Source organism: Theropithecus gelada, chromosome 2, assembly GCF_003255815.1.
Source record: "Theropithecus gelada isolate Dixy chromosome 2, Tgel_1.0, whole genome shotgun sequence".
NCBI classification, from domain to species: Eukaryota; Metazoa; Chordata; class Mammalia; order Primates; family Cercopithecidae; genus Theropithecus; species Theropithecus gelada.
In genome coordinates this window covers 102,552,158-102,572,805 of record NC_037669.1, presented here as the reverse complement: position 1 = coordinate 102,572,805, position 20,648 = coordinate 102,552,158, and the positions used below count along the sequence as shown (strand labels likewise).

General features: G+C 47.2%; 1 protein-coding gene across 1 annotated transcript in view; it reads left to right on the top strand.

Moving 5' to 3' along the window:
* Positions 1–20,648, top strand: part of ITGA9 (integrin subunit alpha 9) — a 388,125-nt gene that overhangs the window by 357,152 nt on the left and 10,325 nt on the right. The window contains exon 27 of the mRNA XM_025377670.1: positions 10,132–10,251. Coding sequence (XP_025233455.1) covers positions 10,132–10,251 — 120 coding nt within the window. The remainder of the gene's footprint in view (positions 1–10,131; positions 10,252–20,648) is intronic.

The following is a 20,648-nucleotide window of genomic DNA, read 5'->3' as shown; positions in this document are numbered from 1 at the left end:
GGTCAAGACAGGCTTCACAGAAGGAGTGACCCCTGAACAAGTATTGAAGGAATTTCCCACGTGGACAAGGAGGATCAGGCATTCAAGATGAAGTCAGATGGTATCTTGAGCTGGATTCTCAAGAAGCAGACCCTGAAATGAGGGCATCATGTAACTAGTTTAGTTAGAGAGGTGCTCCTAATGAGACTGGAAATAAATGGGACAGGATAGGAAAGAGGAGAAGGGAAGCAAGAGTGAGATTTCAGGGACCATCTTAGCCTCATCCTGATCCTGACCTCGGAGTTGGTCCTACCTGGAAGCAGGGGAGCTGGGCTCTCACACTCCTGTATCTGCCAGTCATTGGTTGGGGCTGCTCCAGAGGTAGTAACCCCAAGGCACTTTACCCTCTAAAAGTAAGGCAGCCTCTAGAAGTGAAGGCATGAAAAACCTGGGGGCTGTGCAGGCCAAAGCAAGAGAGGGGACCTGAGAGGATCTGGGCAGAGAACCGAGTCTTGGCCACAGATGGAAATGTTCTCCACTTGAAGCCTGGGTGCTCTGCTCAGTGTGTGTGTCTGTGTCCCCTTAAGATGAAAGACCTCATTGTGTGAGGTGTGCTCGAATCTGCCCAGTTCCTGTGAAGTGCTGGGCATGTGCTATAATTACCTCCTGTGACTCTGACATTGCCCCTGTGAACTAGGCACTACGACTTCCATTTTCTGTTGACGAAATGGAGGCTCTGGGAGTGAAGAAGCCTGCCGGATGTCCCACAGCTGGTCAGTGAAAGAGCCAGTTCTGGCCACAGCTCTGCCTGTTGGCGAGCCCTGAGTCTCCCTTGACCCCTTGCCTCTCTGGCTTGTGCTGTCCCGTAGCCCAGAGCCCACACACAGAGCAGGTGGGAGGAATCGCATTCCTGGGTGGTAGACAGCTAATCTTCTGTTTTAGGAGTGACCCTTGGCTCTAAGGGCCTCAGGAGCACATCATGCTCAGACTATTTGGTGGTCAGTTGGCTTTGGAACTCTTCCCATTGTGTTCTGATCCTTAACCAGATGCACAGATGTGCAGTCAAGGGGAGAATTATCCATCGCTTCAGGTAAATGAGCTCCATCTCCTCTCTCTCTAAAGAGCAATGTGAGGATTATGGGGAGTAGTAGATCGGAAACCTCTCAGCATGGTGCCTGGCACATCGTAAGTACTCTACAAATGTGATCTGTTACCAATAACAGAAATTAGCAGAGCCCAGCTCATTCCTCTGCAAATTCTGACAGAGCAAGGGATTTCGGAAACGTGACACCTGGCAGGCACAGGGCATGTTTAATATCTGTGTTCATCACAGCACAGACTTACAGTGCCAATCTTGCCAAATGCACAGTTTATTTTTTGTTCATTTATGTCACCTCTGTAAGTCTCCCTGTGCCTCTGAACTGGCTTGCTTTCTAGGCTGAGTTCTGAGAGCCATCTGAGGCATGGTTCTGCTGAAAACATTTCTTCCAGCCCCAACCACCCTGTCTCCCTCCTCTCTCCCCCATACCGCCACTGGCTATTAGATGGAATCAGAAGCAAGTGGAAATGTCATCTCACTGCCACAGATGTTCTTCTCTTTCCACTTCTTATTTTACATAAATTCCTTCCTTCTGTTGAGACAAGTGTGTGATGTTGACAGCAGAGAGCATCTTGCCCTTGTCATTGATCTTTAGCTGGTCTAGGTCTGGAGTTGAACCTCCTCTTGGATGATATTGACCGAGCTGTCCCCCATCTCTGGGAGCTCTCCATCCAGCAGAAGCCTGGGCGAGATGTACAGCCATTGTGGTCATATTCTCAGGCCTTGTGGAGACATGGGCATTGCCAGCTGTTACAGCAGGCATATTTGCATTGATCAGAACATGAAAGTTTCCAGAAACACAGAAGTGAATCAAATAGTGTGATTTAGGTTCACCCACTGCCTCAAACTGGAAGCTGGCTTCTGGCCACTCCCTGACACCAGCTTGCCAACCTCAGGTGCATTAAACTGTACAGCAGCAGGCAGGGTGCCAGTGTCTGGACCTGCCTCGAAGGCCTGTTTGCCCTCCTCAGAGGCCGCCTTGAGACAGATCCTCATACTCCTCATTTTCGTCTGTTTTGTTGGTCAGCATCCAGTGTGTGAGCCCTCCAGCCAGGGTCCGCACCAGGCCATCAGCCATCCCTTCACTGGCCAGAGCTCCTGCGTTCCCCAGCTCAGCGTGCTACAACCCTCACAGCCACTCCCCCAAAACCAGCAGACTTCTCCTCAGTCAGTCTTCTCCTTTCACACCACCTTCTCTCTTATTGAAACCATGGATCTATACCTGGTGAAACCATTTCCCCTGCAGCCCTCTCATGGGGGCTGCTTTTTCCTTGTACTCCCACATGCAGTTATCTCTTCTGATCTAGATTCATTTTGCAATGTACTTTGCAAAATGCAAATCACATCACTTCCCTGCTCAAAACCCTCCAGTGGCTTCCCATTCCTCTTAAGGTAAAGCATGGAGATCTTACTGCGGCCTCCAACTCCTGTCTGTCCAAGCACATCATGAACATCTTCCTGTGGCTTCTTGTTCATCCTGTTGGCTCCAGTCCACTGGCCGATGGCAGTGTCTCACCCTTGCCAAGTTCACTCATGCCAAAGGGGGGTTACACATCATGTTCCCTCTCCTTGGAATGATCTTCCCTCCCTTGTTTAGCTGGTTAACTTCTGCTTGTCCTTTCACCTTCAGCTCAAATGGCTCCTCAGGGAACTCTGTTCAGTCCCATGCCTCTATCATGAGGATCTTTTATCATCATGAACTCCTCCTTTGTAGCACTTCCAGAGTTATAATGGTGTATTTATTTGTCTAATTGGTTAGTAGTCTCTAGAAGCTGGAAGTACTGTGAGGGCAAAGACTGCCTGTTTTATTCATCAATGAATTTCCACAATGTCTAGCACATAGAAGATACTACAGACACATTTGTTGGATGGATGGATGGATGGATGGATGGATGGACGGACGGACGGACGGACAAACAGAGTAGATGGACAGATTGACAGATAGGTGGTGGATGGGCAGATGGATGGATGGATGGATGGACGGACGGACGGACGGATGGACAAACAGAGTAGATGGACAGATTGACAGATAGGTGGTGGATGGGCAGATGGATGGATGGATGGATGGATGGATGGATGGATGGATGGATGGCCAGGACTCCCCCAAAGGATATAACATGTAACATTTGCAAGTATATTTTTGAAGGAGAGGGAAAATAATCACACTCAGAGACTCCAGCTTCAAATCCTACCATCTCTTTTGTTGCAGACTAAGTCGTGTTCACACTTCATCTGTAGCAGAAATGATGTTGAATGTATTAATTTATATATTCATGAATCATATAATGAATCAATGCCTTGGTTCAGGTAACAGGAATGCATGCATTCATGTCTTTATTGTATACAAATTCACAGTTTACTGGAGTCCATAGACAGGAAGATTCATCATTACCTTAGAGAGTGAGAAGGACCTAGAACTGGGACTATGAAGTATCCAGCTGTGGTTTTAAAACTCTGTTTTGTTGGAGCCATGGGTTTCCTTGAGTTGGTTTAGGGGCTGCTGAGACCAGGTTAGGGAGGAACAGGGCTTAGAAAGAGGGGCTGGGCCAGGTGCAGTGGCTCACACCTATAATCCCAGAACTTTGGGAGGGTGAGGCACACAGATAACTTCAGCCCAGAAGTTCAAGACCAACCTGGGCAACGTGGCAAAATCCTATCTCTACAAAAAAATAATAATAATAATTAGTTGGGTGTGGTGGTGTGTGCCTGTAGTCCCAGCTACTTGGGAGGCTGGGGGGAGAGAATCACTTGAGCCCAGAAGTTTGAGGCTATAGTAAGCCAAGATTGTGCCACTTCACTCCAGTCTAAGCAACAGAGTGAGACCCTGTCTCCAAAAAATAAAAACAAGCGGGGGCTGAGTAAGCTGGGTTCTAGCTGCCTACCTAAGAAGCTCCACTTATATACATTGGGATGCTACAGTAAGTTGAAAATGACTATGTTTCCAAGAGCTCAGAGAATGATTAATTCCGCTGAAGATGGGGAGCAAGGCAGACTTCTTGGGAAAGGAGATATTGGAGCAGAGTCTGTCCTTTAAAAAATAAAATGGTTTTACTTGCCTTTAAAATGCTCAGTTTAAAAAAATAGTAAAAAGTAGAAAAGAGAAATGATATTCATAATATCAAAACACATCTATTTACTTTAAAGAATTCCTACTATATTTCTGCAAAGCTGAAGTCTTCTGTGTTTTAGATAATCTTCTCATTTTTAATTTTTTAATTTTTTTTTGAAACAGTCTCGCTGTGTCACTCAGGCTGGAGTGCAGTGGCACAATCTCAGCTCACTGCAGCCTTCACCTCCTAGATTCAAGTGATTCTCTGCCTCAGCCTCCCAAGAAGCTGGGATTACAGGCATGCGCCACCACACATGGCTAATTTTTGTATATTTTGTAGAGATGGGGGGTTTCACCATGTTGGCCAGGCTGGCTTGAACTCCTGGCCTCAAGTGATCCACCCTCCTTGGCCTCCCAAAGTGCTGGAATTACAGGTGTGATCCACCACACCCAACCTATTTATTTTATTTTATTTGTTTAGTTTAGTTTGGTTTAGACCAGGTTTTGCTCTGTCATCCAGGCTGGAGTGCAGTGGCACAGTTACGACTCACTGCAGCCTCGATATCCCATGCTCAAATGATCCTCCTGCCTCAGCCTCCCAAGTAGCTGGGATGACAGGTGCACGCCACCATCGTCAGCTAATTTCTGTGTTTTTGTAGAGACAAGGTCTCACTATGTTACCCAGGCTCATCTTGAACTCCTAGGCTCAAGCAACCCTCCCACCCTGGCCTCCCAGAGTGCTGGGATTATAGGCGTGAGCCAGCATCTTCTGATTTTTTAACTTAGCATAATAAACATCATTTTCCCACATTATTACTGTTTTCAAAAGTCTCTAAAATTTGGCAATCAGGTAAAAAAATGATTACATATCCTTTCAGTGTCATACTGGAGCATCCCCTCGCCCCTTTCTACTCAAAGTGTGGTCCACGGACCAGCAGCATCAGCATCATAGGGGAGATTATTTGAAATCTAGGCTCTCAAGCCCCACTCTAGACTCTAATTCAGAATCTACATTTTAACAGAGTTCCTCCTGTGATTCTTACACACAATAAAATTTGAGAAGCACTGGTCTGCAGGCCTGCCTAACCCTCCAGGGCCCAAATTCTGTGAAGTTACATATTAACTTATAGAAGGCTGATAATTTATAAATGACTCTTGCCAGTAAAGACAAAAATGATTTCTGTTTGACTGAAAATATCCCAAAGGTTAGAGTTTACTGCCTTGTAGGGTATTAGCCAGTTTTGTACTTGATTTAGTAATCTGATTTCAGTAATTTTTTTCCTATGACTACACATTTTTTTCTGGTCTTTTTAAAACTAGCTTTGCCACCCTGCTGACTTCCTCAATAACAAATTAAATAAATCTTTGCCATGTATTCACTATATATTTGTATAAGAATCATGTTTTTAACTTTTTGAAAATTATGCTTTGACAGTCAGCTTTACTGTCATCATTTTTAATAGTTCTGTGATATTCTATTTTGTGATCGACCATAGTTTATTTATTTATTGCCCTGATGTTAGACACTTAGGATATTGCTAATTCAGCCCCAATATAAATAATTCTGCAATGAACATCTTTGAGCATAAAACTTTTTCCATATTTTATATTTCTTTCCTTTGAGTAAAGTTTTCAAGTACAGAATTAATGGATCAAAGGGTATGAACATTTTTTTTTTTAATTTTTTATTTTTTTAAGACAGAGTCTTGCTCTTTCACTCAGGCTGGAGTGCAGTGGCGCCATTTTGACTCACTGCAACCTCCGCCTCCTGGATTCAAGCGATTCTCCTGCCTCAGCCTCCCGAGTAGCTAGGACTACAGACATATGCCGTCACTCCTGGCTGATTTTTGTATTTTTAGTAGAGACGAGGTTTCACCATGTTGGCCAGGCTGGTCAAGTATGAACATTTTTAGATGAGCAATAATGAGCTTGTCAGATGGGCAAGGAGGGAAGGGCATTCCAGGAGGCAAGAGGAGCCTGCAGAGAGGCTGGGGACCACCAGTCTCACAGAGGAGAGATCTCTACCTGGCTAGAATGTAAATATGTGTCCTGGGAGCAGCTGGAAAGGCAGAAAGGAGACCAGAGTATGAAGGCCCTGGTGTCCTGAATTAGATGCTCAGCCTGAAGGAAAATCATGGACACTGTAAACCAAAAAGTGATGTGATGAGACCTGTGCCTTAGAAAAACAACTCTAACAGCAAGGAGGCCTTTCCAAGCCTCCTGTAATAGTGCTGGTGAGAGAAGACGAGATGTGAGCCAGGAAGTACCTGGGATGGAAACAAGAGGATGGAGAGAAAAGTTGTTTAGAAAGGTGTAGGGGCTTAACCAGGATCAGCCGGCTCATTGGTGGTGACGACGGGACCTGATCATCAGTGCTTCTTGCCTCTCCATGTCGTCCATGCTGCTGTTCCTTCCTTGGAGTTTTGTTTTTTCATCTAAGATATGACTTCCTAGAGCTGCAGGACGCTCAGCTCATCACTCACAGATGAGTTTGAGAGTTGTGATGTGAGAGAACAGGCTCTGCCAAAGCATGGAGCATGCATCCGAGGGGATGGACAGCATCCCTAAAAATAATAAGAGAGAGATGAAGCCCACATTCCGGGGAAGTGACAGGGCATTCTTGTGGAACTTGCCAGACTAAACTGTAGCTGCTACTTTAACCTCTGTGTCCACAAAACCAGACCTCCAACGTGGCTTTGCTGCTATGCAGATGTCAGTGTCCCTAAGAAGTCATCTGGGTTAGCACAGGGTGCTGGGCTTTACAGCTAACCCCACTGAGCTCAGTGTTTCAGTCTGATTCATAGTCAACAATAAGGTTTAGCAAACTTTTCTCACACCCAGGCACTTTCACAGAACTGCCACATTTCCCTATCAGACACCCATTTCAGGGAGAAAGAGAAAGTTGGTTGCCTACGGTTGCACCGGGACCAGATTAAAGCCAGCACTCTTCCCTCTGCATCTTTCCTAACAGTTCCTCACACTTCATCTGTACAAGACACCATGAGAGATTCTGAATGCAGGAGGTGATTTGATCCACAGCTTTTTAGGGGCAGGAACCCAAAGACATGAATCTGTCTGCCTTTAAAGATAAGAGCTGCTCATTTGAACTACATAGAAAATAGTGGATTTAGGATGACAGACTTCAGAGCTCACTCTGTCCCACACTTCCTACCCATAAATATTCGTTCCTGAGAATTGCCTACTGTCTGAAAATTGCTCTTTTTAAAAGCCCCAAGCTGGAAACAACCTCCATGTGCTCATCAATAATAGCATGAATAAATAGTGGCATGTCCACACAGAGGAATACTATACAGCAGTGAGAGTGGACATGCCACAGCCTGGAGCAATTTCCCAAACATAACAGTGAGAGAAAGAAATCAGATACATGCCTGTAATCCCAGCACTTTGGGAGGCTGAAGCAGGTGGATCACCTGAGGCCAGGAGTTCGAGACCAGCCAGGCCAACATGGTGAAACCCTGTCTCTATGAAAAATACAAAAATCAGCCAAGTGTGGTGGCAGGCACCTGTAATCCCAGCTATTTGGGAGTCTGAGACAGGAGAATTGCTTGAACCCAGGAGGCAGAGGTTGCAGTGAGTCAAGATTGTGCCACAGCACTCCAGCCTGAGCAATGGAGGAAGACTCCATCTCAAAAAAAAAAAAAAAAAGAGAAAAGAAAAGAAACCAAGTACTGTAGTTCATACAGTGTCATTCTATTTATAGCAAGGTCCCAAAAAAGCAGGTGATGCTAATCCAAGCTGTTAGACATCCTTGGTGGGGGTGGGGACTGGAAGGAAGGGGGAAGGTAGCTTCTAGGGAGGTGATCACCTTCTGTTTCTTGATCTGGGTGCTGGTTACACACGTGCATTTAGCATTTGGTATGTGAAAATTCAGCGAGCTGTACACTTAGGATACCTATACTTTTCTCTATGTATATTCGACTTCAGTAAGTAATTTTTAAAAAGTAAAAAGCGCTGGGAGTGGTGGCTCATGCCAGCACTTTGGGAGGCTGAGGCACAAGAATCGCTTGAACCCAGGATGCAGAGGTTGCAGTGAGCTGAGATTGCGCCACTGCACTCCAACCTGGGTGACAGAGAGAAACTCTGTCTCAAAAAATAAAAACTAAAAAGTAGCCAGCCATGTACAACCTCAAAAAACTCCCTACAAGCAATGACAATGATGCTAACAGGAACACTCCATTTGTCAAGGGCAGGCTCTGTGACAGATGCTATGCTGGGGACTCTGTGTGCATTACCCCTTTTCAATCTCTGGCAAGGCACTGTTCTGCTCCTGTCTTGCAGATGAGAAAACAGACTCAAAAACTGTGGCAGCCTGTGTGTCCATTTGCCCCATCCCCCTGGCGCACGCACACTCTCTCCTACCCCGGCTGTGGGAATGGAGGCAGTGAGGTAGAGGTGGTCTCATTTTCTTTCCTCATCACTAGGGAAGAGCCAGTAAGTAATTCATTCAGTTGACAGGTAGCCTATAAAGAAGGCCACTGTCAATCAGGCACTCTGGTGTGGTGATGACAAGCTCAGATTTGGGGGTTTGGGGTTGGCTAAGACCTGGGTTCAAATCGTGACTGTGCATTTGAACTACACAGTCTAGAGCAAATATCCTTTTTGGACCTCCATGTCCCCCTCTATAAAATGGGTGTCGAAGATCTCATAGGGCTGTTGTATGACTTAGATAAGAGATTGCAAAAAAAGCACAGAACTGACACAGACGATATTCAATAAATTTAGAGAGGGATGGGAGCCAGGCCCTAAAATGGTTAAATAAGCATTGTTAGGCATTATCACGTCAGTATTGTGCCCAGTCATTCTGCAAAACTAAACTCCACTGTGACCAGTGGGGCTAAAGCAGAGCCAAAGGGAACAATCAGAGGTGAGCACTAATACATGTTTAACAATCAGTTCTCTGGCAGGAGGGTAGGGGTGCCCTGATTTGTTTGCCAAATACTCCCACCATAGCCCATTTCAAACTGCCATTGCAATGTCACTAGGTACAGAGTTAGGAAGAGATGCACAGTGGCCTCTCATGAGCTAATATGAGCCAGCTCCAGCACACCACTGAGTTTCAGGAAAATTTGGAAAACTTGGCTCACTGGGACATGGGCTCCGATTGCTATGGCTCCCATGGGAAACCACGGTACAGCCTCTTGAATAAGTTTCTCCAATGTGCTAGGCCCTACCATGAGACCCAAGACAGACTGTGTCCTACCCCTTGTGGGGTCCACAGTCTACTGGGGAAACTAGCATTAATCAAGTAATTCCTCTAAGTGACACATTGAGCTGAACACTTGGAAAGAAGAGCTGCCTTACATGCAGAGCACTCGCGTGTTTTTTGTTTCAAAGCTGAAACAAAAGGTGCATTGTTGTTACCTGTTCTGAATCAAGAACATAGTGTGTCCTCTAAGTTTTTCAGTACACTTTTGTTCACTTCATGATATTTAAATCAGGGTTGTTGTCATTACAACCCTTTCAAGACCCAGGGCTTGGATTTCAAGTGCCTTTTCAGATGCCAGTGAAAAATCCATCAGTTTGCAACCAGAAAAACGTTCAGCGGAGCTTATGTATTTATTAGTAACAGTGGTCTGGATACTTCTCTGTAGTTCTCTCCAAATGTCAAGCCCAGGCTGGGCTCCATCATGCTCTGTGCACTTCTGTTTAGGAAATGTTTTCAGCCGGTGCAGTGGCTCATGCCTGTAATCCCAAAACTTTGGGAGGCTGAGGTGGGTGGATCACCTGAGGTCAAGAGTTCGAGACCAGCCTAGCCAACATGGTGAAACCCCGTCTCTACTAAAAATACAAAACATTAGCGAGGCACCTGTAATCCCAGCTACTTGGGAGGCTGAGGCAGGAGAATCGCTTGAACCCAGGAGGCAGAGGTTGCAGTGAGCCGAGATTGCGTCATTGCACTCCAGCCTGGGTGACAGAGCAAGATTCTGCCTCAAAAAAAAAAAAAAAAAAAAAGAAATGTTTTCACTGTTGCGTTGCCTCCTAGGTGGTCTTCGAGGCCCTGCACAATCTGGAGCCCCGTGGCTACGTCGTGGGCTGGATCATCGCCATCAGTTTGTTGGTGGGAATCCTCATCTTCCTGCTGCTGGCTGTGTTGCTCTGGAAGGTGAGTCTGGCGATTGTCCCCACCCATGGATGCCCAGCTCTCCTGCCTTTCCAGGGAGGAAGGAGTATCCTGTTAGAGCTTCCTTCATGGCACTGGTACAGCGAAGGATATTGACACTTCAGGCAGGGAGTAGAATCTTGGCTCCCCTTGAGGCCATCCACAACTAAGGATTTGGAGCACTTCAGAGGGAGGGCAAAAGTCTCAGTACTATCTTCTCTTACCTTCCCTTAGAGTCCTAACATAGGATGGTGAGAACCTAACTCCAAAACAGAAGCCTGGGGAGCAACTGGCAGGAGAGGGAGATTTACCATTTGCTTGAAGAAAGATCAGAAGGCAATTCTTCCTTCTTTTCCTCTAAGGAATAAGAGGAAGATTTCTGACCAGAAAACTTGAGTAACTGAGATGGGTTACAATCCAGAGTAGCTTCATCAGAACTTCTCCCAACCTCATGGTGGTTCATCTGGAGGTGGCCCAGGGTGCAGACCTATCCTGCCTCAAGCATCACTCAAGGAGAAAGGGGTGTCCTCATCCTCACGTCTAGGATGATTTGTTTGCCTCACACTCTGCTTTCAGAGACCCGGAGTCCTTTTCCTTCAGAGCCTCTCTATTCATCGGTAATGGTATCACAGGCTCTAGCTGATGAAGGTCTATCTCTTCCTTGTTTCCACTGTGTCCTCAGCTCCAAAACAGCACCAGGGACCATAGCTGCAACTTCCTGACACCAAAGTCCATACTTCTCTAGAATTCCAAGTTTCAGATGTAGGTGAAAACAGCCTCTTAGAGTATTATAGATGGATATTTTAAAATAAAACAACTAATTTATTTGGGATTACAAAAAAAATGTATTTATTGACCAAACATGATAACATATCAATTACCAAAAAAAGCTGTAAAACACCAGAAGTTCACATCCCAGAAATAACCATGATGAGCATAGCGTTGTCTCATTTTGACCTTTTTCTCTGCATATATAGATATAGGCCAGGCATTCTCATAGCATCAACTTATTTTTGAATAGTGTGTTAGTTAAATTTCACAGTAATATACTCAACTTATTTTCAGGTGAAGTACTTCTAAATTTAAAAGCAATGGGTTCCTTTTCTTAAAGTGTGGGGTCTTATTCTGTCACCCAGGCTGGAAGGCAGTGGCACAGTCATAGCTCACTGCAGCCTCTAACTCCTGGGCTCAAGCCATTTTCCTGCTCAGCCTCCCAAGTAGCTGGGACTATAGGCATGCACCAAGCCTGGCTCACTTTTTTATTTTTTGTAAACATAAGGTCTCACTATGTTTCTCATACTGGTCCTGAACTCCTGGCCTCCAGCTATCCTTCCACCTCAGCCTCCCAAAGCTGGGATTACAGGCGTGAACCAACACACCTGGCCTGGATTTGATTTATTAATCTGGGAAAAACATATTCCTATTTTTCCCTGAAGACAGTACTGCGAACATCTTTCCATATTGTTCAAAGCACGTTTCCAGCACATCTTAAAGCTGTAGAGTGTCTGCAGTCTACTCATCCAGTCCCCTGATACTGGAATTTAGGTTGCTCCTGGTTTCACACTTCTTTTAACAGCACCACAGTAAATATCCTTGGAGCCAAATATTTGCACAAATCTTTCATTATGTCATTAGGATGAAAGCCTAGAAATAGAATCACCATCAAAAGGAATGCGTATTTTAAGCCTTTTTAAAATTTTATTTATTTATTTATTTTGAGATGGAGTTTTGCTCTTGTTGCCCACGCTGGAGTGCAGTGGAGTGATCTCAGCTCACTGCAACCTCCGCCCCCCAGGTTCAAGCGAGTCTCCTGCCTCAGCCTCCTGAATAGCTGGGATTACAGGTGCCTGTCACCACGCCCAGCTCTTCTTTTTTTTTTTTTTTTTTTGTATTTTCAGCAGAGATGGGGTTTTGCCATGTTGGCCAGGCTGGTCTTGAACTCATGACCTCAGGTGATCCTCCCGCCTCAGCCTCCCAAAGTGCTGAGATTACAGGTGTGAGCCACTGCGCCCGGCCTAAGCCTTTTATTACTATTGCAAATTGCCCTCTAGAAAGGTCATGCTGATTCACCCTCCCACAAGCAATGTATCAGAAATGTCTGTTTGCCAATAGTGGATGTTGCCTTTTAAAAACAATCTGCCAATTTGTTGTTTATTTAATCCACATTGCCAGATAGATTCTTAATTCTCCCTTTTCTCCAACTCCAGCTCCTTCCTGCTGAGACAGCCTCTGGTCTGTGGGTGGAGAACAAAGCCTGCTCAGTGTTTGGGATCTGAAAAGACAAGGTTTCTTGCTGATTGAGGGCTTTGGTGCGTGAGTGTGTGTGGGTGTGGGTGTGCGTGTGTGTGTGTGTGTGTGTGTGAGACTTCCTTCTGCCTTTATATGGGCTCTTAAAATGAGAGGAGCTGTGTCCTGTATGGCTGGGTGTGTGGAACCAGACAGGGCACAGAGCAGGGAGTGTTGTGGCCGAGCCCCACTTCCCCTTGTGGCCTGCATGCCCTCCTTCTGGCCACCCCACCTGGCTCTGCCCCTCAGGGGTGCCCGTCTTCTCTGCACAACCCCTGCCTCCTCCAGCCCGCCACCTGCTTTGCCTTGCTTTTGCTGTGTTTGTTTAAAGAAAGCATGGTTGCAGGAGATGCTGTCATGGGTGGGCAGAACCCTGAGGTCACCCAGCTGTGTGGGATCCACAGAGCCAGGACCTGAGAAGGCACACTCTGCCCTCTGCCACAGACTGGGAGGGAGAGGGCAGTCACGGCCACCAGGGACACACCGTGTGCCCAGACCAGGGCTTGCTGTAACTACCGGATGGCAAGAAAGCTTTGAGGAGGCTGTTGAATGAGGTCACCTGGGTCAAAACGGCTTTGCTAGTCAACCCAGAGCAGTATCTCATTTCAGCTCACATTTCTCGAACATTTGCTTTGCCCTAGTCCTTGCTTTGCCTGGATTAGGCACTGGGATGCAGCAATAAATGTGCCCTTCCCTGCCCTTGACCACCTCACCACCTAGCAGCAGACCTGCAGGCATAATGGAGGGTGGTGAGTGCTGCACAGTAACTGCTCTGGAAACTGAGAAGAAGGTGCCATGAGTTCCCCTCCCTTACCCCCAAGGAGGAGAGAGGATTAAAAGGTCACAGAGAGGCCGGGCGCGGTGGCTCACACCTGTAATCCCAGCACTTTGGGAGGCCGAGGCGGGCAGATCACGAGGTCAGGAGATCGAGACCATCCTGGCTAACACAGTGAAATACCATCTCTACTAAAAAATACAAAAAACTAGCCGGGCAAGGTGGCGGGCACCTGTAGTCCCAGCTACTCGGGAGGCTGAGGCCAGAGAATGGCGGGAACCCAGGAGGCAGAGCTTGCAGTGAGCCGAGATCGCGCCACTGCACTCCACCTGGGCAACAGAGCGAGACTCCGTCTCAAAAAAAAAAAAAAAAAAAAAAAAAAGGTCACAGAGAACAGTGTGGTAGATGAGAGCAGCTTTCAGGCTGACAGCTGTGGGCAGCAATCCTGACTCTCACACTTGCCTGACATGAGGCCTTAAGGGGGTTGCTTACCTTCTGTGACCCTCAGTTTCTTCCTCTGTAAAAAGGAGACCATCACCTCCAGTTTGGTATGTAGAGGTTATGCAGGGAAAATGTTTAGCACTGTGCTTAGCACACAAAAGCCAGAGGACAGTTCATAAATGAGGTGTCATTCAAGTCTGACCTTGAGTGTGGGTTGAGTTTTCCAGGCAGAGAAGGGTAGATGAAGGTTCCATCCAGAGGGAAGGAAGAGGTGGGAAAATAAACAGGGTTTGTGGGGAGCAGCTTGTAAAGCCTGTCACTGGAGGGCAGTCACTGACCTGCAGCAAGAGCGTCTGCCACAGTTGTGAAGGCCACCGCTAACCAGGGCAAAGGGAGAGCATGGGAGGTCTGTGAGCAGAGTGGTAGCATGACCAGATCGTGTGGAGAGAGAGATCTGGGGGTGGGTGCAGTGGCTCAGGCCTGTAATCCCAGAGCTTTGGGAGGCCAAGGCCGGAGGATTGCTTAAACCTAAGAATTTGAGGTTAGAGTGAGCTATGATCATACCACTGCACCAGGTGGTAGAGCAAGACCCTGTCTCTAAAAGGAAAGAGAGATCTGGGGACAGTGCGGGGACGAGAGCAGGGCCATTGCCATGGGTCAAGGTAGGACAGGCAGGGTTTGCTGACCAGCTGGACTTGAGAGGTCAGGGAGAAAAAAAGAATAGCTGTATCTCCTTGAGATAAGTTCAGACAAAGGATGGATGCCCTTAATCAGCGTAGGGAAGGCAAGATTCAGATTAGTTTGGGAAGAGGAGGAGCTTGGTGTTGGGCTTTCTGAGTGAGTGGTGCTTAGAGGAGGCTAGGAGACAAGGCTGGGCTTGCCTCACTCCCTGTCGCCCCCGCCCAGCAGAAGGAGGGACAACAGAAGGGAGCCCCTTCTCTCTACTTGGCTACACATCCGCATCATTCTCCTCCCACCGCAGACCAGCTTTCTGTATGTTTCCCTACACACCGTAGGAAGATGGTTGCCTCCAGCCCCTCCAAACTTACATCTCAAGGACTGCTAGCCACAGATGCAAAATGATCAGCCACCTCTGATTCCTGGTCCCACATGTCTGGGAGAGAGGATCTGCCTGGCCCAGCTCGAGTCAAATGTCCACTCCCGTCAACTTTGGAAGGGAGGAAGGGAGTTGGCAGGGAGATAATCCACCCGGCCCAGTGTGGGTCACATGTCTCCCATGGAGTCAGGCAGGGAGAAAGATGCAGGATGGTGGTTTAGGGGATACTGGGGAAGAGACTCTTAGAAAAGAAAACAATTAGGCGGCACTCCAAAGGAGTTCGCTCCTGCAGGATGTCACGGTTGTTAGTGCTGCTGCTGCCTGAATTGCAGGCTGTTGTGTCATACCAGCGAGCTATGCTGCATAACAAACTGCCCCCAAATTGAGTGGCTTTAAACAACATTACATCTGACACATTTCTGGGTCAGGGATCCAGGAAGGGTTTGGCTGGGTGATTCTTCCGCCCCATATGACATTGAGTGAGGTCACTTAGTGGCATTTACCTGCTGGCTGAGCTGGTCTTCAGAGTCCAAGACAGCGTCACTCTCACGCCTGGCACCTTGGTAGGGACAGCTGGAAGGCTGAATTCGGTCAAGTCCTTCTCCCTCTCCATGTGGACTCAGGGCCTCTCCATGTGGTTCTTCCAGCAGATGGTCTGACTTTTTATGTGGTGGCTTAGGCTGCAAGAGAGCACAGTGACAGCTGCCAGTTCTCTTAAATGCTAGCCCACAGCTGGCATAGCATCATTTACTTTGTTGGTGAAAGCAGTCATATGCCAGCTCAGGTTCACGGGAGGGGAAATAGACACTGCTTCTCAATGGGAGGAGTGGCAAAGGCTTGGTGGCTATCTTTTATCTGTCATGTACATAGTGTTTGAAATATGGGCAAAATCTTTATCTTTTTTTTTTTTTTTTTTTTTTAACAAGGCAGAGTCTCACTCTGTCACTCAGGCTGGAGTGCAGTAACGTGATCTCAACTCACTGCAACCTCCACCTCTTGGGTTCAAGAGATTCTCCTACCTCAGTCTCCTGCATAGCTGGGACTACAGGTGCCTGCCACCACGTCTGGCTAAGTTTTGTATTTTTTGTAGAGATGGGGTTTCACCATGTTGGCCAGGCTGGTCTCGAACTCCAGGCCTCAAGCAATCCGCCTGCCTCAGCCTCCGAGAGTGCTTGGATTCCAGGTGTGAGCCACCGTGTCTTTTCCTTAAAAGTCACTATGACAAATGAAAATTTGCCTAACTAGAAGTTTTGTTCTATTTTAAAGTAGATGAAACCTCGTCTCTGTCCCATAGTGGCATAGATAAAATCACAGTGGAACCCCTTGGGGAAAGAGGAGGCAAATAGAAAATCTTGGTGCAGCATTTATGTCAGAGTGTGCAGTCTGTTCAGGCAATGTTGTAATGTGATAAGGGGCTTGGTGGAGGGGATTTCTTTAGGGAAAAATTGTTTCTTTCCTTAAAAGGCTAACTAAGTGATGACTTTATAAGAGGTTAAAAGGGCAATTGAAATGTAGGATTATTTTAAAGACCTACGTATTTCTAGAACTTCAATGGCAGACCTCTTGTCAACTCTGATTCCCATGTCTACAACCTAAGAATGATACGTTATGTATAGTGAATAGTGATTTGGTATCACGTTGACAGTATGGTGCAGTAACCCAAAGACCTGTTGATCGATGTCCTAAACTCCAGCCTCATATTTGACTTATATGGGAGGTCTTAATGTTTCTGGCTTATTGCCGTATTCCATATGTAACTTCCTCCATTCCTTTCAAGGGGAAAGCCACTGAGTGTTACCCAGCTGCCACTGCTGACAGGTTGCCCACTTCACTAAGGGCCTTTGAAGACAGTGGTTGGTGGGGACAGTGTTGAAGTCCTCTTCCCTTTACAGAACTGTGGCTCTTGAATGTCCTTCTAGAGTAGCTCTTGGCATTGCCACCTATGGTCACTTGCTGCTGCCTTGAGCTCCTGAGCCAAAAGTGGTTGTTCCCAAAAGTGTTGCATAAACGTGAATCATGACATGGTACTGAAAGCTGAGCGGAGCAGCTGGCCATGCCGCCGCATGCACAGCACCACACAGGCCTGTGGGTCTGCATGCTTTATGCTCGCAAGATGGCCAGTACCTTCACTAGACTAAGAGTAGTAGGTCCCTACTAGGTGGCAGGCCCTAGGTAAAGGGACAAAGATAGATAAGCAACAGCCCTCACCTAGTCTTTTTCTTTTCTTTTTTTTTTTTTTTTTTTGAGACAGAGTCTCACTCTGTCACCCAGGCTGGAGTGCGGTGATGCGATCTTGGCTCACTGCAACCTCCACCTCCCAGGTTCAAACAATTCTCCTGCCTCAGCCTCTTGTGTAGCTCGGATTATAGGTGTGCGCCACCATGCCTGGCTAATTTTTGTATTTTTAGTAGAGATGGGGTTTCACCATATTGACCAGGCTAGTCTTGAGCTCCTGGCCTCAAGGGATCCACCCACCTTGACTTCCCAAAGTACTGGGATTACAGGCGTGAGCCACCGTGCCTGACCTCAGCAACAGAGTCCTCACCTAGTCTTGAAGACTTGTAGGAAAATCAGCTTCAGCAAAGCCCTGAAAGTGAGCAGGACTTAGCCTGTGCTACCAACCCCTGGCCCCACCTACACATGCACTGTGGTGCTACTAACTGTTTACCTAAAACAGAAAGCCCTTACAGGATCAGCAAGTGCCTTTTTCAGAGCTGAGCTCCAGGCTCCCTGCTGATGCACTCAGCCAGCCCAGCCCCTCATCTGCCTCTGACCCTGCGCAGCTCCCCGGCGGCCTTCGAGAAAGCCCATCCGCTGGCATCTCAGGCATCCTCTCATGCTTGGCGGCAGCAGGCCCTGGCTCTGACACAAAATCCACAATGAGGGCCCCAAGCTAACCAGACAGCTCTTCAAATTCTGAAATGGATCCTAATCAGCTTTCCCAAAGCTGAGATGTTAGCAGACACTGGGAGCCATAATTTAAACTTTATGTGCGAGGATTACAGTAGCCAGCCAAACCACCATGCAGGAAGAAAACTTTGAAATATGAAACGCTTTTAAAGGAAGAAAAGTCCAAATGAGTCCCCTCTCCTTTCCTTCAGCTCCTGACTGGGTTGGAAGATGCCTGGGCCTGGCACCTCTTCAAGACAATCATAAAGGCCTGTTTAGGAGGAGAAAGTTACATTGTTCAGAGGTGCAGGAGGGATAACAACTTTATGTGTGACTTGCACCTTTAAGAAATACCTTCAGCTTATATAAGCCAGCCTGGTTTCTGTGGAAAGAATGAAGATGATGGGGTGTTTCAAAGAAAGACACCCCCCTTCCCTTATTTAGGACTCCAAGCTCTTCCCTCCCTGTCTTTCTCTCTGCCTCCCTCACACCCTCCTCCCCTCCCCAGCTCTGTCCTTGTTTGTTTGCAGTTTGCCAAAACATACAGGCCACCACTCAGTGAAAGAGAGAGACCCACATCCTCCCTCACTGCTGTCTGCCAAAGACCCTCTCTCTCCCATTTGACCCTTTTGCAAACCGAGATGACTTGGAGCAAAGGGAAGTGAGACTGCTTTGCCAGTCCTATGGCCCTCTCTTCCCAGGAGGCCCAGGACCTACTTGTTCAAGTGGCAAAGAGGCAGGCTGCAGAATGTGTTTGCCAGCCCTCTGAAAAGGGCTGCTTCGAACCCTGTGTCAGCTGGGGCTGTTCCAAGAGCCTGCTGCTTTAGGACTGGCTTTGGGCTCATGGTTTTTATTTGAGAGCATTACTTCTGACCTAAGGCAGAAACACTTAGAAAACCAATCTGTGAAATGTCTCAGAGAATGCGTCAGGTCTGGCAACCCCTCCAGAGGCCACTGGGTTATCACCTTTCCTGCAAACTGGGCTGGGAGGGCGTCCTCGCTTCTCCTCCAAAGAAAAAGAAAATGCACAGACACATGCCTATGTGCTTGCACCACACCCCCTTCACACTGCCTCAATTAGAACCATGTGCCAATGACATTCAGTGGGGGCTTGTTTATGCTTGGGAGTAAATATTGGGCTGATGTTGCACTGTCGACATCTCAAGACAGAGACATGCTATGTAAATAGTCAAGTAACTGAAGAGAACTATAAACATGAAGTCTTGAGTTAGTCCAAAAAAGGAATTTGTCCCAGGTCCTCAGAATCACTGTCTAGGAAGCAGCCCAAAGGCCGGGGAGCGGGTAGGATCCCCCAAGAGACCAGATGCCATGGCATCGTCCAACTGGCCCCTCTCACCCTGCAGGAGACTGGGGACGAAGAGGCTGCTGCTGCAGGGTGGACACCCCAGAACTCGGTCAGGCCTCATGCCTCTCGCAGCGCCCATCTAAGTAGGGCTGTTCGGGGCAATCTGTTGTTTCCCTAGGAGTTTTCCGGCTGCTTTTGAATACATGGTTCTATCAGAAAATTGTGTATGTCTGTTAGGAGGGTTCAGGGAGCTGCTCTTTGGAGCTGCAGGACCAGCAGACACAAAAACCAGAAAGCACACTGCTCGTTCGACCTCCAGCCAAGCAAAGCTTGGCTTGAGTCACCTCCTCTAGGGTTTCTATGTTTCTTCTGCTACAAACAGAACAGTTAACAGAGCCCCTTGCCCCTCAAATGGTGAAGCAAGTGCTGGAAGTTTCCAGAAAAAAATGCAGAAAAACATTGACTCCGTTGGCTTAGAAGTGAGTGTGGGGCTGCTGGGCGTCCAGCTTAGCCCATCATTAATCATTTCCCAGCACCCTCCGGGTGGGCTCAGCTGGCAACAAAAACAGAGATCTGCCCAGTGCTTCTCAAAGCTTTCCCCAAGGCACCCATGCATGCTCACATGAGCAGGTGTGTATGTCTGAAGGAGGCCCACTTAACCTTGGGATGTGCTAATTTCCCGAGTATAGGGGGACTTTGGGTCCTGGCAGTAATGGAATAGGTAGGACTGGCTATGAAGTACTATAGCAGGCTGAAGGGCTCGTGCATTTCCTGGCACATGTATGAAGAGTTACAGATTTAGACCGTGTATCTCTTAAGCAAAGGAACTACAGGTGCTCCTTGACTTATAATATTTTAGGTCAGAAATGCATTTAATACCCCAATAAACCCATCATAAAGTCAAAAAACTGTTAAGTCGAGGTGTGGTAATTTGGGGATCATTTGTACTTGTTAGATCATCAAATTCAGAGTCACTATCTTTAGTTTAGTGTTATCTTTATCTTTAGTCTTTAGTTTTTATATTTTATCTTTAGCCATTATCTTTAGTTGAAGTCATTATCTTTACTCAAGGGGATGACAAAGACCTTGCTAAATTTCGTTTTTCACTTCCTCATTCCTAATTCACATTCTATTAGAAAATGTTAGCTGGGAAGACCTGTTCTTTATTTACTGACTTGCATTTATTGAGAACTGCTGGGAATAATACTGTGCCTCTAGGGCATTTAGAAGATGACATACTTTTTTCTGGTTCTCGCAAATTACTTTCGGTGACTTCTTCTTATGGGTTGCTTATTTTGAGTTTTTATTTTTAGAGAACGAATATTTTTTCCGTTCTTGATGAGCTAATCAGGCAGTCGCTATGTTACATGAGTTAAGAGTCCTAGACGGCCGGGCGCGGTGGCTCAAGCCTGTAATCCCAGCACTTTGGGAGGCCGAGACGGGCGGATCACGAGGTCAGGAGATCGAGACCATCCTGGCTAACACGGTGAAACCCCATCTCTACTAAAAATACAAAAAACTAGCCGGGCGAGGTGGCGGGCGCCTGTAGTCCCAGCTACTCGGGAGGCTGAGGCAGGAGAATGGCGTAAACCCAGGAGGCGGAGCTTGCAGTGAGCTGAGATCCGGCCACTGCACTCCAGCCTGGG